Consider the following 14,322-nt stretch of genomic DNA (forward strand, 5'->3'; position numbering starts at 1 on the left):
ATTCCCCCACCAGAATAACAGTCCCAGAGGAGACAGGCAGGGAGCTCCCATCTCATCTTTGGAACCTACTAGCCTCTTTGAAGATAAAGTTAGAAGAAAGATTTAAGTTGGATCTAAAGTAGAGCCTGCTGGAAATGGGTGGCTTAGCACCCTGAAGTGGGACAGCGTGAGCGGTATGGTAGGAGCTCAGCTCAACACGTGAAGGAGGAAGGTGACAAAACAGTAGACGTTGTCTGTGGAAAGAAGACACGGTGATTTTAGGATTCTGACACCTACTCCCTCCAAAAAACCCCCAAAACTTTGGTCTCTTTTATTTTGCCCAGGTAATCAGCTTATATTCCCCCCTTCACTGTAAAAGGAGCCACCCAGGCTACTGTGTTCCCAGCCCCAGAAACTCCCTTTCTCCTGTCACGGGCTGAGTTCTGACCCCTCGTCTCCTACAGAGCCCTACTTTGTCCACGTGGTGGAGTGGGGCAGCCACATCTACTTTTTCTTCCGGGAGATCGCAATGGAGTTTAACTACCTGGAAAAGGTAGGGCCCTATTTCCCCTCCCGAAGAGGCCCAGGCAGTGGGGCACGCAGCTGAGAGGCTCTGATCTCGGGAAGTGGGGAGCAGAGGTGGTTCCGTGAAACTCCGCCTGGGGCGAGAGAGTCCCTCTGGTCCTCAGGGCCCTCCACTCTAGCCGGGTCCAGGCCCCTGGGGCTTGAAGACATTTCTGGAGCAGCCCTGGGTGAGGGTCCCGGGTCTGAAGTCAGATACACCCCTGATTCCAGTCCCAGTGCCGTTGCTGTTCACCTGTCCACCCACCCATCTACCATCATTTATCCATCCTTCCTCGACGGCCCATCTGTCTGCCCACTCACTCTCCCACTCAGCCGCCCTCTCACCTACCCACCTATCTGTCCTTCAGCCCACCCACACTTCCAATCAAACCACTTATCTATCCATCCGCCCACCCCCTGACTCAGCCATCCTCCATCCATCCGTCCACTCATCTACCCTTCCATGCACCTATATATCCATCCACCCACCTCCCACTCATTGACTTCTTTATCCATTCATACACCTACCTGTCCATTCATTCATACAGCTAACCATCCATTGAGCTATCCTCCTACTGATCAGCTCATCCATCTACCATCCATCTCTCCACCTACCTGCCCACCCCTCTATAATCCAATTATCTATCCCATCTCCTCCTCATCACCTGTTCATCCACTCCATTCAACCTTCTATCCACCCATCCACTGATCTGTCTTTACCTCCTTCATCTGCCTTTCCATCCATCCACCCACCCATTCCCCTACCCATCTCTCCACTCATCCACACTCACATCCGTCTGTCCACCCATCCATCCTTTCATCCATCCATCCACCCACCCATTCCCCTACCCATCTCTCCATTCATGCAGACTCACACCCATTTACTCATCCAACCATCCAGCCAGCCACCCATCCATCCACACACCCATTCATCCATCAGTTGATTATCTCCTTCTTCCTTATCTTCAGTCCATCACTGTGTCCTTCAAATTCATCCATCCCTCCACTGATCCATACATACATCCATCCCATCCCTCAATCCACGGAGACATTTAAGTGCACAGACTGCCACTTACTACTAGTGTGACCTTGGGCCTCGGTCACTTTCCTTTCGCTGTGCCTCAGTTTCCCCTCTGTACCCCGGGGATATCAGTAGGCCCTCCTCTGTAGAGCTTTGGGAGGAACATGAGAGATGAGGAGGATAAAGTGCCTGGCACTTAATGAGTGATCTGTAAGTGGAAGCGATGATGATTATGCTTGTCCATTTCGCTGGGGAATCTGGTGCTCAGGGGGCTAAGGTGACTGGCTGGGGCACCCACAGTGACCCACGGCCAGGCTCCTGCATCCCATCCTGGGTAGCGGGCAGTGCGACCTGCGGGCAGGCCTTGTGGAACACAGGGCTCAGCCCCCGCCCGCCCCCCCCCCCCCCCCGCCTGCTGATGTGCCAGGTGGTGGTGTCCCGTGTGGCCCGGGTGTGCAAGAATGACGTGGGCGGCTCCCCTCGCGTGCTGGAGAAGCAGTGGACGTCGTTCCTGAAGGCACGGCTCAACTGCTCGGTGCCAGGGGACTCCCACTTCTACTTCAACGTGCTGCGGGCCGTCACGGGCGTGGTCAGCCTGGGGGGCCGGCCCGTGGTCCTTGCTGTTTTCTCCACGCCCAGCAACAGGTCAGCGGGCACCGTCGGGAGCAGACTGGGACCACCGGGTGGGCACGGGCGGAGAGTTCCCATGTTACCTCACCACATATCCCCTGGGTCCTGCACTGGGTAAGATTTGACTCCCAGGAGGCCTCGACCCCAGGCCAGGGGGCACCAAGCCAGACACTGACCCTCCGAGGCCCTTTGGCCAGAACTTGGCAGATGGGGGTAGGGGGGCGTCCCCATCCTCTGCCTTTGGAGGAGGGGTCGGGGAGGGCTTTCTGGAGGAGGCATCAATGGTTGTGAGATGGAAGAAGCGGGAAGAGCATTCCAAGTTGGAAGAACAGCCTGTGCAAAAGCCCTGAGGCTGCAATGAGCTTGCTATGTTTAAACCATAGGGAGGAGGCCCGTGTGGCTGGCTTGGAGGGAAGTAAGGGGGAGAGCGGAGGATATGAGGGCAGGGAGGTGATGGGCTGTGGGGAGGAGCCTGGATTTTATCCTGAGAGCACTAGGGAGCCATGGGAGAGTAAGGAGCAGAAGAGGGACCAGGTCAGGTTTGCATTTTTGGAAAACTACCTGGGGAATGGGTTGAAAGGGAGCAAGGGTGGCACCTGGGAGACTGGATATGCAGGCAAGTGACAAGGCGGGGCCTGGACACGGGTAGCTGTGGAGGGGCTGAACTACGATCCAGTCTGAGAACTGTTCAGCAGGTGAAGTGACTGGACTGGATGGGGGGTGGGGGGGCAGCAACCTCTGGCCCAGGGAACTGAACATGTGACAGCTCCGGAGGACAAACACTCCTCCACCTGCTTGCCCAGGGCAGTCCCCCACCCCCACCCCACCCCTGGCCAGGCTCACTGCTCCCTTTCATCTGCCCCCACCCACAGCATCCCCGGCTCGGCCGTCTGCGCCTTTGACATGACACAGGTGGCTGCCGTATTTGAGGGCCGCTTCCGTGAGCAGAAGTCCCCTGAGTCCATCTGGACACCCGTGCCGGAGGACCAGGTGCCACGGCCCCGGTGAGAGCCCCCTCGACCCTGAGACAGGTGCCTGGGTAGGATCCTGACCCTGGACCAAGGGCTTGGACTTCCAGGCAGTTAGTTATTTTAATAGCTGTTGCCGAGTTCAGCTGTACCCATTATGCAGGTGGGGAAAACCGAGGCCCTTTGGGCAGGGCAGCAGGTCCCCTGGTGAATCAGAGCCCCTATGTGGGGGCCTCCATGTCCACCCTGACCACCCCCTCGTCCCCACCCAGGCCCGGGTGCTGTGCAGCTCCCGGCATGCAGTACAACGCCTCCAGCGCCTTCCCGGACGAGATCCTCAACTTCGTCAAGACACACCCCCTGATGGACGAGGCAGTGCCCTCACTGGGCCACGCACCATGGATTGTTCGGACTCTGATGCGGTCAGTCCCTACACGGGGCCGGGGTCCTGGTGGCCGGGCTGGGTGGGAAGGAGAGCCCTGGCCAGGGTGGTGGGCAAGGAGGGAGGCACAGGGCCAACTTCGGACATGAGGGAGAAGCCAGACACTCAAGACAGCTGGGCATGAGGCTCCGGGGATGCCCAGAAAGAGGGAGAAACAGAGAGAGGGAGAGAGAGACCATCTGACACAAAGAGATGTTGGGAGACAGGGAGAGAGACAGGCAGGCCCAGGTAGGAGTCGGGTTTGGGGGGGTGTTTCTCTCCATGATGTGCCCCCTTGGAGCCACGCCCATGTCCACCTTGCCGGGCATGGGTGGTGTCTCTGAGTGCGCCCAGGACCCCAGGGGGCTGGGAGGCAGCCTGACCTCTGCCCAACCCTGGCCCCAGGTACCAGCTGACGCGAGTGGCCGTGGACGTGGGCGCCGGCCCCTGGGGCAACCAGACTGTCGTCTTCCTGGGTTCTGAGGCGGGCACTGTCCTCAAGTTCCTTGTCTGGCCCAACGCCAGTGCCTCGGGCACCACCGGGCCCAGTGTCTTCCTGGAGGAGTTTGAGACTTACCGGCCGGACAGGTGAGGCCGGGCAGAGGTCAAGGGACAGGGCCAGTGGGCAGGGAGATGGGGCGTGCCCCTTGAGTCTTACCAATCTGCTCACCCCCAGGTGTGGACGCTCTGGGGGTGGCGAGACAGGGCAGCGGCTGCTGAGCCTGGAGCTGGATGCGGCCTCGGGTGGCCTGCTGGCGGCCTTCCCCCGCTGTGTGGTCCGAGTGCCCGTGGCGCGCTGCCAGCAATACTCAGGATGCATGAAGTGAGTACTCCTGGGCCAACTGTGGGCAGGGGAAGTGAGGGGAGGTGAGCATGGGAAGAGGGAGAGAGTCAAGTTCAAGTCCAGGCCCCAACAGCATCCTGACTCACTGAACGATGAGCAGGGCAGAGGGCAGAACATGTGCAAAGGCCCTGGGGCAGGACTGGGCCTGGTGTGTTGGCGGAACAGAGAGGGGGCCTGTATAGCTGGAACAAAATGAGCGAGGGGGAGAGAGGGAGGAGGGGAGGTCAGGGAGGGGACGGGGCCGGGGGTGGGTCGTGCAGGGTCTGTGGGCTGTGGGGAGGACTTGGGCTCCTTCCCCCACCCCTGGAGTGAGGTGGGAGCCCTGGAGGTCTATGGGCAGAGCAGGATGGGATGTGAGTGACATTTCTAAGAGCATCAGGAGCAGAAGCTGGGGACCAGGGAGACAGCTGTTTGTCTGCCTCTAAAATGGGTGGGAGGGACGTCCCTGGGGGTCCAGTGGTTAAGAATCCGCCTTCCAATGCAGGGGACATGCGTTCAGGCCCTGATCGGGGAACTAAGATCCCACATGCCGCGTGGCACAGCCAGAAAAGAAAATTAAATAAATAAAATGGGTGGGAAGATCACATGCAGATAAAACACTGGCACATCTCTGGACTCACAGCGTGCCCTCCACACACTGGAGAGCACCTGACCCTGTGCCCGCCGACTTGGCAATAATGATGCCATAGCACACACCCAAAGCACAGACTCAGGGGCAAGCCTGCCTGGGCTCCAACCCTGGCTCTGTCCCCTGGGCAAAAGTAAACTTTCCTGAGCCTCAGTTTTCTCATCTGTAAAATGGGGAAGAAATAGCCCCCACCGCTAAGACATACCTTGAGAACTCCCAGAGTTGACAGTAAGAGGTGCCTCAGAAGGGGCTGTGGTTGATCTGCTCTCCGGGTCCCTTGTCTGCTCCAGGAACTGTATTGGCAGTCAGGACCCCTACTGCGGCTGGGCCCCGGATGGCTCCTGCATCTTCCTCAGCCCCGGCACCAGGTACTGGGGACAAGGGAGGTGGGGGGCGGGTATGTGACCCACGTGATGATCGGGAGTTCCCCCCGCCCCCAACCACAGCTCTGTGCGAGAGGTTTCTGCTGACTGCGCCTCTCTGCCCCCCTGCCCTCATCAGAGCCAACTTTGAGCAAGACGTGTCCGGGGCCAGCACCTCAGGCTTAGGGGACTGCACAGGTAAGCGAGGGAGAGGGGAGGAGGCCTGGGGACTCGGAGTCCTGGTCCTCCAGGGTTCTCACACCCTCTGCCGCCCATGCCCAACGCGAGGGCGGGGGGGCGGTACTGGCTACCGTCAGGGCTTGGGAAGGGCAGGGGGCCCCACTTCCAGGTAGGGAGGTGGGAAAAGGACCGACAGATGGCGAGGGGGCGCTGGGGACCGCAGAGAGAGAGGCCAGGAGACAGATGGGCAGACAAACTTTAAGACAGATGCCAGGGGACAAAGAGATGGGCAGACGGGCGTTGAAAGGGTCAGAGAGGCGCCACGAAGCAGAGAAGCAGACAGACGTTGAGTGCCTAGGCCAGCCGGAGGCCGCGAGAGGTGCGCAGGGGACCGTCCCCGGCCGGGCCCCTCACACGCCGCCCTCCCGGCCAGGACTCCTGGGGGCCAGCCTCTCGGAGGAGCGCGCCGGGTTGGTGTCGGTGAACCTGCTGGTGACGTCGTCGGTGGCGGCCTTCGTGGTGGGCGCCGTGGTGTCCGGCTTCAGCGTGGGCTGGTACGTGGGGCTCCGCGAGCGGCGCGAGCTGGCCCGCCGCAAGGACAAGGAGGCCATCCTGGCGCACGGGGGTGGCGAGGCCGTGCTGAGCGTGAGCCGCCTGGGCGAGCGCCGGGCGGGCGGCCCCGGGGGCCGGGCCGGGGGCGGCGGCGGGCCCGGGGTTCCCCCCGAGGCCCTGCTGGCGCCCCTGATGCAGAACGGGTGGGCCAAGGCCACGCTGCTGCAGGGCGGCTCCCACGACCTGGACTCGGGGCTGCTGCCCACGCCCGAGCAGACGCCGCTGCCCCAGAAGCGCCTGCCCACCCCGCACCCGCACGCCCTGGGCCCCCGCGCCTGGGAGCACGGCCATACGCTGCTCACGGCCTCCCTCTCATCCTCCCTCCTGCTGCTGGCCCCTGCCCGCGCCCCCGAGCCGCCCCCCGCGCCCGGCGAGCCGGCCCCCGACGCCCGCCTCTTCGTCGCGCGGCCCGGCCGCGCCTCCCACGGCGACTTCCCGCTCACCCCCCACGCCAGCCCGGACCGCCGGCGGGTGGTGTCGGCGCCCACGGGCCCCTCGGACCCGAGCTCCGCCGCCGACGGCCTCCCTCGGCCCTGGAGCCCACCGCCCACCGGCAGCCTCCGGAGGCCGGGCGCGCACGCCCCGCCCGCCGCCGCGCTGCGCCGCACGCACACGATCAACAGCGGCGAGGCCCGGCCCCGCGGCCGCCACGCCCGGCCTGGCACGGACTTGGCCCACCTCCTCTCGTACGGGGGCCCGGACAGGACTGCGCCCCCCGTGCCCTAGGCCGGGGCCGCGCGCCTCGGCGGTGCCAGCCACGGGAACCAGGAGCGAGAGACCGGGCCAGCTCCGAGTGGGTGCTCAGACCCCCGGCCCAGCCGCGCGGGGTGGGGGGCGCCCTCCGCCGCCCGGAAGCACAAGGGGCTCGACTCCCCGCCCCGCCGCGCCCCGGGGCCGCAGGACCCTGAGGCGGTCTGGGGCAGGCGGGCGGGCGGGCGGAATGTGCTGTGGATTTGAGGTTGACCTTCTGCGCGTGGATTTTTGGTTTGTTTTCCAATTTGCGTTTCTTTTGCAGTTTTCTAACCAATTGCACAACTCCGTTCTCGGGGTGGCGGCCGGGGGCTTGGCGGTGGGAAGGGGAGGGGGCACATCTGCAGACCCCAGCTCCCCCCCCCGCCCCACCCAGAGGTCCCTCCTCGACCCGGCCCCCGGCATGTATGTATGTATGTGTGTGTGTGTGTGTGTGCGCGCGCGTGCATGCCGTGTCCGTGTGCAAGGGGCCGGGAAGGGGAGGGAGGCGTGCGCGTGTGCCCGCGGGCTGCTGCGGCGTGTGCGTGGGGGCGGCCACGTGCGGTGTGTGTGTCTGTGTGCGAGCGTGGAGGCCCCAGCGGCCTGGGCGTTGGCTGAGCCGATGCCGGGGCTTCCAGAAAGCCGGGGGCCTCCAAGGTGCCGGTTAGGAGTTTGAGGGGTGATGAGGAAGGGGTTTCAGGCAGGGGGTCAGGACGGCCTGCCCAGAAGTCGTATTGGCGGCTGTCTAAGGGCTCGGGCGGTCTGGGAGATGGCGAAGGCGGGCGGGCCCCCCTGTAAATATGGCCCCAGGGTGGTCAGAGGGTCCCATGCCACCCATCCTCTGTGACCTCCCCCTTGACCTCCAGCTGACCATGCATGCCAGCTGAGTGGCCAGCTGAGAGTCCTGGACCCTCTCTGGAGTTTGCCTCCCCCAACCCCCTGTCAATAAAACTGTTTACAACCACCGGCGCCCAAGGCTCTGGGTCTGCTCTGTCTCCTGGGGGTGGGACTTGGACAGTGGCCTGGCCTGGCCTGGGGCAGTTGGGAGCACCTGGGAGAGTCCTGGCTGGGTCACTGCAGCAAACAGAATGATGGGGAGCTGGGTGTGGAAATGTGGAGAGATGCGGGGGTCCCAGTCTTCATCTGGCTGGGGGCCAGTCTCTGGTCCTTCAGCAAAAATTTATTATGCACCTACTGTGTGGAGACAAAGACCCCCGTCCTCATGGAGTTCACAGCCTAATGGGAAAGACCAACCACATAAAAGCAAATTAGGACTTGATTTGAATTAGCGATATGTGTAATAAAGAAAAAGCCAGATAATGTGTTAGGTAGGGGGTGATTGTGTATGGTGGCGGGGAGTTGAGGAGAGCCTGCCAGAGGAGGTGACATGTAAGCTGAAATAAGATGGGCTAGAAGGAGCAGCTGTGGGGAGATGTGCAGAGTGTTCTAGGCAGAGGGAACAGCCAGTGCAAAGGCCCTGTGGTAGGTAGGAAGCTTGGCGGAGGGCCCAGGCCATTAGTATGCCTGGAGCAGCCACACTAGGTGAATGAAAGGCGAGCAGCTGGAGATAAGGAGGGAGAGGAGCACAGGGCCCCAGGCAGGCAGGGCCTCACCAGTGAGGAGTACAATTTTTTTTTTTAATTGTGGTAAATAACATATACGATCAAATTTACCACTTGAACCATTTTTAAGTGCACAGCTCAGTGGCATTAAGCACATTCACACTGTCGTACAGCCATCCCCACCATCCATCTCCAGAACTTTCTGGTTTTCCCAAACTGAAACTCTGTCCCCATGAAACACTAACTCCCCACTCCCTGCTCCCTCCAGCCTTATGAATTTTAAGTGGGACAGGAAGCCATCATAGAGTTTTAAGCAGGGGACATGATCTGATTTCACTTTAAGAGATCACTTTAGCATTATGTCACTACAATTCACAACTCTTCCGGCCCATGTCGATTAAGCACCTACTGTGTGCTGGGCTCTGGGGATAGAACAATGAGCAGGACAGAACCCCTGTCCACCGCTTACCATGGGGAGACTGATTGAATCAAAGAAACACAAAACACCATGATGGCATCTAGCAGCTCCTCCTGTACCTGTGTGTCTGTTTTCAGCTTGATTGAAATATATTTGACATATAAGATTGTGTAGGTTTCTGGTGCATATCTCGATGATTTGATACGTTTGATATATATGGTAAGATAATTATCACAATAAGCTTGACACATCCATTACTTCACATAGTTACTTTGTGTGTGTGTGGTAAGAACATTTAAGATCTACTCTCTTAGCATCTTTCAAGTATACTGTACAGTCTTGTTAACTAATCACCACGCTGTACATTACATCCTCAGGACTTAGGCATCTTAGAGCTGGGAGTCTATATCCTTTGACCAACATCTCTCCCTTTCCCTCACCCCCCCAGTCCCTGACAACCACCATTCTACTCTTGGTTTCTATGAATTTGGTTATTTTACATAACTGAGATCACTCAGTATTTGTCTTTCTCTGCCTGACTTACTTCACTTGCATAATGCCCTCAAGTTTCATCCATGTTGTCCCAAATGGGCAGGATTTGCTTCCTGGTTATGGCTGAATTATATTCCATTATGCATATATACACCACATCCTTATCCATGCATCTGTGAATGGATACTTAGGTTGTTTCCATGTCTTGGCTATTGTGAATAGTGCTGTAATGAACACGGGAGGGCAGATGTCTCTTCAAGTTACTGGTTTCTTTTCCTCTGGATACATACCCAGAAGTGAGATTGCCAGATCATATGGTAGTTCTATTTTTAATTTTTTTTTGAGGAAACTCCCTACTGCACCAATTTACATTCCCACCAGTGGTGCACAAGGGTTCCCCTTTCTTTTTTCTTTTTTTTTTTAAGGGTTCCCCTTTCTCCACACCCTCACAACACTTCTTATCTCTTGTCTTTTTGATGAAGCCATCCTAACAGGTGTGGGTGACATCTCGTTGTGGTTTTGATTTGCATTCTCCTGATGATTAGTGATGTCAAGCACTTTTTCATGTACCTGTTGGCCATTTGTATGTCTTCTTTGGAAAAACGTCTACTCAGGTCCTTTTCCTGTTTGTGTGTGTGTCTGTTTTTGTGTGTCCATCTCTGCAGATACGTTGTTCTCTCCTGTGTGTCCTGCCCTGTCTGTGTCTCTGGGTCTATGTGTTTTTCCCTGTCTCTCGGTCACTATGTATGTCCGTGTATTTCACGCAGGTGGTTATCTGTCTTTCTTTATCTGTGCCAGTCTATGCCAGCCTGTGTGTTTCCCTCTCAGCCCGTATGTCCACTAAGACAGAATGCTTAGTCATCCTCACAGCTGAATAGGGACAAAACCCTTCAGAGATTGGGCTGGGAAAAAGAGGCCATAGCCAGGTATGCGGATAAGGATAATACGTCACACCTGAATGTTTAGAACTCAACAAGAATTTAAGCACTGAATAGCCAAACCTGTGAGCTGCAGTCAAACAGTTCTCAAAGGGAAGTGTGAGCCTTCAGATGCACTTATTAGGAGATGAGAAAAGTCCAAAACAAATAGCACATCAGCTTCAGCTGAAGAAAGAAAGAATGGAAGGGGCTCTCGGAGACTGAGTTCAGCTTCACAGATAGGGGAACTGCGGCCAAGAAAAGTTACGCCACTTGCCCAAGTTCACAGAACAGAGCAGTCACAGAAGAGCTGGGATTCAGAACCAGGTTTAGTCCCTCCCAGACCATTGTTCAAAGACTGTGGAGACTTTTAGCATCACTTGCTTTTGAATTCTTTTTTTAAAAATTATTTTACTAAAAAAAAATAAGAATATGTCATGAATATAAGACAAGTGTGTTTTTGTTCTCTTCACTGAGCTTCCTCGTTGCTCAAATTTATTATAAATAGTACCTCTTGCTCAAAGAGTTGTCCCCATCCCCCAGGACAGACTGGCGCCTTACAAACTTGACCCTTGATTCCTAGATTGGGGGAAGTGGGGACTCAGCCTCAGAGACTCTTGGGTACCCACTCCCCAAAAGCAGGACTCAGGGGAAAGAAAAACTAGGTAGAAACAGGGTCGAGAAGGCGGTGGGCAGCCCACCTTCTGTCCTCACTCTGTCAGGAAGCAATTTTGCAATCCTGACCCTTCCCTTTCCCCTGCCTGGCTCAGGTCCAGCCCCTAACGGGAACAGGATGTGGGTGGAGACTTCCCAATGGCTGGTGCCCCTATCCCCAGCCCAGGCAGGTATAAGGCCACCTTACCAGACCAAGGGAACCTGGATGGAAAAGAGAGAGGCCGCCATGTCCTCTTGGAGCCTAGAGCGAAAACAGAGGTATGTCCCCACCCCGCCCACCCTGGGCAGGCCTGGACACCAGGCAGTGCAGAGATCCATGGACATTCCGTCTGACCCACTGAAGTCACAGGGCCAGACGTAGGCCTGCAGGCTGGAACAGACTGACACTCAGGCTCCGTCTATGGACAGACTCATTCCCATACACACACTCCCTGCAGAAGGCCCAGGTAGTCCACGGGCTGTAGTAACCAAGGATGTTCAGGTGGTCTCTAGGGCTGCTGGGCTAGGGCATTACTGCTGGAGGGACCGGGAGGAACAGAAGCCCCAGCTCTCGAAGGGTTCCAGTACCAACTGTAAATCTCGCCATCCCAAAACCAAATGCCTCCCTCCAGACCTGTACAAGGCAGGATGCACTTTTCATGCTCAGAGTCCTGTCTGTATCTGGAGTCCAGAACTTTGGAGCAAGATGGGGCTGGGCACAGATAACCTAGACAGGGCTAGACAGAAAGAGGAGCAGCCCAGATGGGGAAACTGAGAATTCTGCTTGGGCGGGTCAGAGAAAGCTTTGTGGAAAGGGGGGCCATTGGAGTTGGGGTTTTGCAGGACGAGTAAGAGTTCATAGGCTCTGCCTTCAAAACATGGAGCCAGGGAGACAAGAAATGACCCAGAAAACAAGTGAGAGCAGAAGAAATTAGCAAGTTGGACTGCAAATAATTAATAGTCCATTGGGGCTGGGCTGACAATGGGGAAGGGTAGTATGTAGGGGTCAGACTAAGAAACTCAGGTTTCATAGAATTCTTCCTGGAACAGGAGCTACTTCTGGCAGCTGTGGCGGGGGGGTGGGTGTTGAGGGTGGAAGCCAGGAGAGGAGGAGGAGGGGACTACTACACTAGTCCAGGCCAGCAATGAGGCCGGGTGAAAGTAGAGGTGGGAAGAAGCAGGCAGATTCTGGGTATATTTTCACTTTGCTGGGTGTATAATATCATTATTTTAACTTATTAAGCACTTTCTGTCATTGCCTGCAGCCCAGTAGGCTGGGACTCCCATCTTTCTAGAATCCTCTTCCTGCTGCTGTTATCTGTGGTCTCAGCCCAGGGGGTCACCCCAAATCCAGACGCCTGCCTGGTGTCCCACTCGGGTAACGGCAGCTCCATCTCCTGCCAACCACCTGCCAGACTCCCCCACTACTTCCCAGCTGACACCGTCTACCTGGCCGTGGAGTTCTTCAACCTGACTCAGCTGCCTGCCAACACCCTCCAGGGCATCCCTAACCTCCAGGAACTGCACCTTTCCGGCAACCAGCTGGAGGACCTCTCCGCCAAGTTCCTGCTGCCTGTGCCTCAGCTAAAGGTGCTTGATCTGACCCGCAACGCCCTGACCCGGCTGCCTCCTGGCCTCTTCCAGGTCTCAGCTGCCCTCCACACCCTGGTGCTGAAGGAAAACCAGCTGAAAGTTCTGGAGGCCTCGTGGCTGCACAGCCTGAAAGCCCTGCGGCATCTGGACCTATCCGGGAACCAGCTCCAGACGCTGCCCCCTGGGCTGCTGGCCAATTTCACCGACCTGCTCATCCTTGATCTTGGCAATAACCAGCTGCAGACTTTGCCCCCTGACCTTCTGAGTGGCCCCTTGAGGTTGGAACGGCTGCACCTCGAGGGCAATAGGTTGCAGGAGCTCGGAAAGGGCCTTCTGGTGCACCAGCCAAAACTGCGCTACCTCTTCCTGAACAACAACAGGCTGGCCACGGTGGCAGCTGGCGCCTTCCGAGGTCTGCAGAAGCTGGACATGCTGGACCTCTCCAACAACTTGCTGACCACCGTGCCCAAGGGGCTCTGGATGTCCTTGGGGAAGGCTGCCGGAAACATGAAGGATGGCTTTGACCTCTCAGGTAATCCCTGGATCTGCGACCGGAAACTGGATGACCTCTTTGAGTGGCTGGTGGCCAACGAAGGCAAGATGTTCTTCCGCAATGACACACGCTGTGCTGGCCCTAAAGCCTTGAAGGGCCAAATGCTCCTAGTGGTGGCCAGGTCCCCTTGAAGCCTGGGGCTGGGGGCGGGGTGGGGAGGCAAGGCTTGGCAGGACGCCGCACCCCACTTAGCAAATAATCCCACCTTCTAAGGGTGAGGCTGGGCTTCCCATAGTTGCCGGGACCTGTTTCGCCCATGTTGCCACAAACACACCTCGGGCTCTTCCTGCTTTCTTGCCTCTGCTCAAGCTGTATCCTCTTCCAGAAATCTCTTTCCCCTATTTCCCAGGTCTCTTGGTCTCTGGCTCCTCCAACCTGTCCTGGCCACACTGAGGTTGGCTCATTCTGGCTCTGTCGCCCCCAGTTTCAGGGGTTCTCTGAGTGCAGGGCCTGGGGCTGGGTTCCCTCTTACTCGGCATCACTCGGTTTGAGGTCAGACTGGAAGGGGTTAATAAATAACTGTTGAACAGAATTGGATGTATTTGCTGTGTTCCTTGCATTCTCCCAAGGCGAATTCCTAGGTCTCCAGCATGAAGCAGAAGGAGAGGCATGCCATGAAATCCCAAATCGATAGCAGTTGGGATCTGATGGCTGTGTCTGCTCCTCCCCCTTTCCCCATCCTTGGATTTAACTGGTAATAAAACCCTGACCATTGCCCAAGGTGTCGTTTTACCAGTGGATTCCTTCCAGAGCTTGTGTCCTGGGGAAGGTTTAAATTAAACCAGATTGCTTCAGGGCTCCAAACAATTTTTCATGCTGGCCTGTGATAACCAGGGGAGCAGCTGCCCAGGACGAGCATGGGCAGGCTGGATGGGGCTGAACAGCTGGGCAGAGGCCCTGGGGGCTGTGTTTTCACAGCTCCAGAACCTCGGGGCCACCTTCCAACACAATGTTGGGCATGGTGGGGGTCGAGGTCGGACTGGGGGGACCCTGGGATGTTTGGGGCATGCTCGGTTTTTGCAGCTCCCTGGAAGGAGGGTCATGCCCACGTTGGTGGTCATTCCAGGTGTGGTGATGAAAGCCGGGGTTCTGCAGTCTGGCAGAGCTGTGTTTGAATCAGATTCCTCAATAGCTAGGCGACCCAGGGCAAGTGGTTTAAGCATTCTGATCCTCACTTTGCTCATCTGTAAAATGG

The 14,322-nt window shown here is 57.4% G+C and overlaps 2 protein-coding genes across 4 annotated transcripts in view; both read left to right on the forward strand.

Annotated features, from left to right (window-relative positions):
• SEMA6B (semaphorin 6B) overlaps window positions 1-7,078 on the forward strand; it is a 33,093-nt gene extending 26,015 nt beyond the window's left edge. For all 3 annotated transcript variants that reach the window (XM_082650920.1, XM_082650918.1, XM_082650919.1), the window contains exons 9-17: window positions 444-532; window positions 1,992-2,209; window positions 3,067-3,198; window positions 3,435-3,584; window positions 3,989-4,171; window positions 4,260-4,406; window positions 5,346-5,423; window positions 5,557-5,615; window positions 6,031-7,078. In XM_082650920.1, the coding sequence (XP_082507046.1) occupies window positions 444-532; window positions 1,992-2,209; window positions 3,067-3,198; window positions 3,435-3,584; window positions 3,989-4,171; window positions 4,260-4,406; window positions 5,346-5,423; window positions 5,557-5,615; window positions 6,031-6,935 (1,961 nt within the window). In that variant the 3' untranslated portion in view covers window positions 6,936-7,078. The remainder of the gene's footprint in view (window positions 1-443; window positions 533-1,991; window positions 2,210-3,066; window positions 3,199-3,434; window positions 3,585-3,988; window positions 4,172-4,259; window positions 4,407-5,345; window positions 5,424-5,556; window positions 5,616-6,030) is intronic.
• A 4,042-nt stretch (window positions 7,079-11,120) lies between these two features.
• LRG1 (leucine rich alpha-2-glycoprotein 1) lies at window positions 11,121-13,719 on the forward strand (the record flags this gene model as incomplete). Its single annotated transcript, XM_082652603.1, has 2 exons — window positions 11,121-11,260; window positions 12,247-13,719. 2 exons carry the CDS (start codon window positions 11,121-11,123, stop codon window positions 13,256-13,258), a joined length of 1,152 nt encoding a protein of 383 aa, XP_082508729.1. The 3' UTR covers window positions 13,259-13,719.
• Between the last annotated feature and the right edge of the window lie 603 nt (window positions 13,720-14,322).

The sequence above is a fragment of the Grampus griseus genome, assembly GCF_964374135.1.
Source record: "Grampus griseus genome assembly, chromosome: 3".
Lineage (NCBI taxonomy): Eukaryota > Metazoa > Chordata > Mammalia > Artiodactyla > Delphinidae > Grampus > Grampus griseus.